This window comes from Diaphorina citri, unplaced genomic scaffold (genome assembly GCF_000475195.1).
Source record: "Diaphorina citri unplaced genomic scaffold, Diaci psyllid genome assembly version 1.1 scaffold9289, whole genome shotgun sequence".
In the NCBI taxonomy this organism is placed as follows: Eukaryota; Metazoa; Arthropoda; class Insecta; order Hemiptera; family Psyllidae; genus Diaphorina; species Diaphorina citri.
This window is the reverse complement of record NW_007386663.1, coordinates 1-2,446: the sequence shown is the minus strand read 5'-3', so window position 1 is coordinate 2,446 and position 2,446 is coordinate 1. Positions and strand designations below refer to the sequence as shown.

Below are 2,446 nucleotides of genomic sequence, written 5' to 3'. Positions count from 1 at the left end.
TGGTCAAGGCGCTCGCCTGGTAAACAGGAGGGCGTGGGTTCAATCCCAGCCGAGGTATGGAATTTAATCCTCAATATAGGAGAATTTGACCACAATAATAGTAGTAGCCTACTGCTGGAGTAAAGGGACTTTTCAGTCCTATGCGAGCAGTATAAATCAGAATTTGACCACAATAATAATAGTAGCCTACTGCTGGAGTAAAGGGACTTTTCAGTCCTATGCGAGCAGTATAAATATGCACTATTATTATTATGTGTGGACACAGCTATATACTTTTTCGCACCAACCTCAGTTCAGTGGACAGTGGTGTAGTATAGTAGTTAGCACAGTGGACTTTGAATCTGGAGTTTGGTGGTTCAAGTCATAGTCCTTGTCCAGTCATAAAATTTAGGGTGGGATAGACGCCAGTGAGCTTTTGAATCGATGTATCGCTGCTGTCTAATACCACCCGTACAAGACTTTTCTTTTTCCCCTCCTAGATAAATGTGTTTTTCCCTTGGATAATTCAGTTTCCCCCCTAGATAATTCTGTTTTTCCCCCTGATAACCTTGTTTTTAACCCACTCCTCGGATAGACGCCAGTGAGCTTTTGAATCGATGTATCGCTGCTGTCTAATACCACCCGTACAAGACTTTTCTTTTTCCCCTCCTAGATAATTGTGTTTTTCTCTTGGATAATTCTGTTTCCCCCCTAGGTAATTCTGTTTTCCCCCTGATAACCTTGTTTTTAACCCACTCCTTGTCGTTTTTGCCCCACAGAGAAAGGCTTGGACCACGTGGCCGAGAACATTCTGTCCTATTTGGACGCGGAATCTCTGTACTCTGCCGAGCTGGTGTGCAAGGAATGGAACCGAGTCATTTCCGAGGGGATGCTGTGGAAGAAACTGATCGAGCGGAAAGTGAGAACGGACTCGATATGGCGTGGCCTCGCTGAGAGGAGAGGCTGGTAAGTACTCTTCAACCGCCGGCCTTGTGAGCGCTAGGTCGCGGGTTCGATTCCCGTCCGAGGTGAACTTTATCCTAAAGAAATGAGATTCATTCCCGTCCCCTTGCTAAAGAAATCGCAAAATTCAACCGCCGGCCTTGTGAGCGCTAGGTCGCGGGTTCGATTCCCGTCCGAGGTGAACTTTATCCTAAAGATATGAGATTCATTCCCGTCCCCTTGCTAAAGAAATTTCAACCGCCGGCCTTGTGAGCGCTAGGTCGCGGGTTCGATTCCCGTCCGAGGTGAACTTTATCCTAAAGATATGAGATTCATTCCCGCAAAGGTTGAGTGCGAAGGGCATCGACTCGTAAAATTTGTAGCCAAAACCAAATGTCAGCCCAAAGCAATCGCCCTAGTTAGGACTGATTGATAGGCTGACGAAAAACGCCGACCCCGTCGGTACCCGGAAAAAAGCGAAGAAAAAAAAGAAAGACTTCAAATTTGACACTCTTCTTGTATCTTTGATGACAACAGGTTATTCCTTTTTGCTCGAAAGTTAAATAAATATTTTATCGCTTTTTTAAGGGGCTAGTCTAATGGTGATTGTTTCTGATTTTTGCAGGATTCAATATTTATTCAAACCAAAACCTGGCGAGTCACACCCCGACCATTGTTCATATAGATCTTTGTTTCCTAAAATAATTCAAGATATAGAGGTAAGTACCTTTGAATTTCTCAATGTTCTCCTATAGTTTTGAGATGAAAACTGCTCTTAGGACCAAAGAGAAACAAAAGTAAAAAATTTGTACCTAATTTATGCTTTTTTAAACCTCAATTCTTAGCTTGCTTTGCTTTCCGTGTCCGTGAGAGGCATGGCATCTATCTTACGATGCCTATCTCACGGTGTTGGAAGGTTGGCAAAAAAAGATACTCTTTTTTTAGCTTTTATTGAAGAAAATTACGATCAGCTCCAATAATCTTAATCGAAAACATTGTTCAGTACTTATTGGTCTCTACTTAATAGAGTTGAGAACTGTCTAAATCGTAGTAGCCTACTGCTGGAGTAAAGGGACTTTTCAGTCCTATGCGAGCAGTATAAATAAGCACTATTATTATTATTATTATTATTATGTGTGGACACAGCTATATACTTTTTCGCACCAACCTTAGTTCAGTGGACAGTGGTCTAGTAGAGTAGTTAGCACAGTGGACTTTGAATCTGGAGTTTGGCTTGATGTGGGCAAGAAACAAGGAAACTGGGAAGATAGAAAGGCCAACAACCAAAGGTATACAAGTAGCAATAGAGTAAGGTGGAGGGGTTTGTTCATCAACCTGCACTAGGATAGAAGGATAATGGTTACGTGTGTATAGTCTTAGGTACCTATGTATACCTACTTGGATTTATTACTATTTCTTACCATTGTTATTTTAACCGTGTGTTTTCTAATTTCAGACTATGGGATATCGAGTGCGGCGCTTGTCTCCGAGTACTAGAAGGTCATGAAGAGTTAGTACGATGTAT

At 42.2% G+C, this 2,446-nt stretch overlaps 1 protein-coding gene across 1 annotated transcript; it reads left to right on the top strand.

Moving 5' to 3' along the window:
- Positions 1-758: 758 nt before the first annotated feature.
- On the top strand, positions 759-2,431 carry LOC103522566 (beta-TrCP-like; the record flags this gene model as incomplete). The annotated part of the gene is made up of 4 exons (XM_008487667.1): positions 759-945; positions 1,547-1,640; positions 2,095-2,210; positions 2,378-2,431. Coding segments are annotated over 4 exons (451 nt in total), but the record flags the coding sequence as incomplete, so codon positions are not given.
- Between the last annotated feature and the right edge of the window lie 15 nt (positions 2,432-2,446).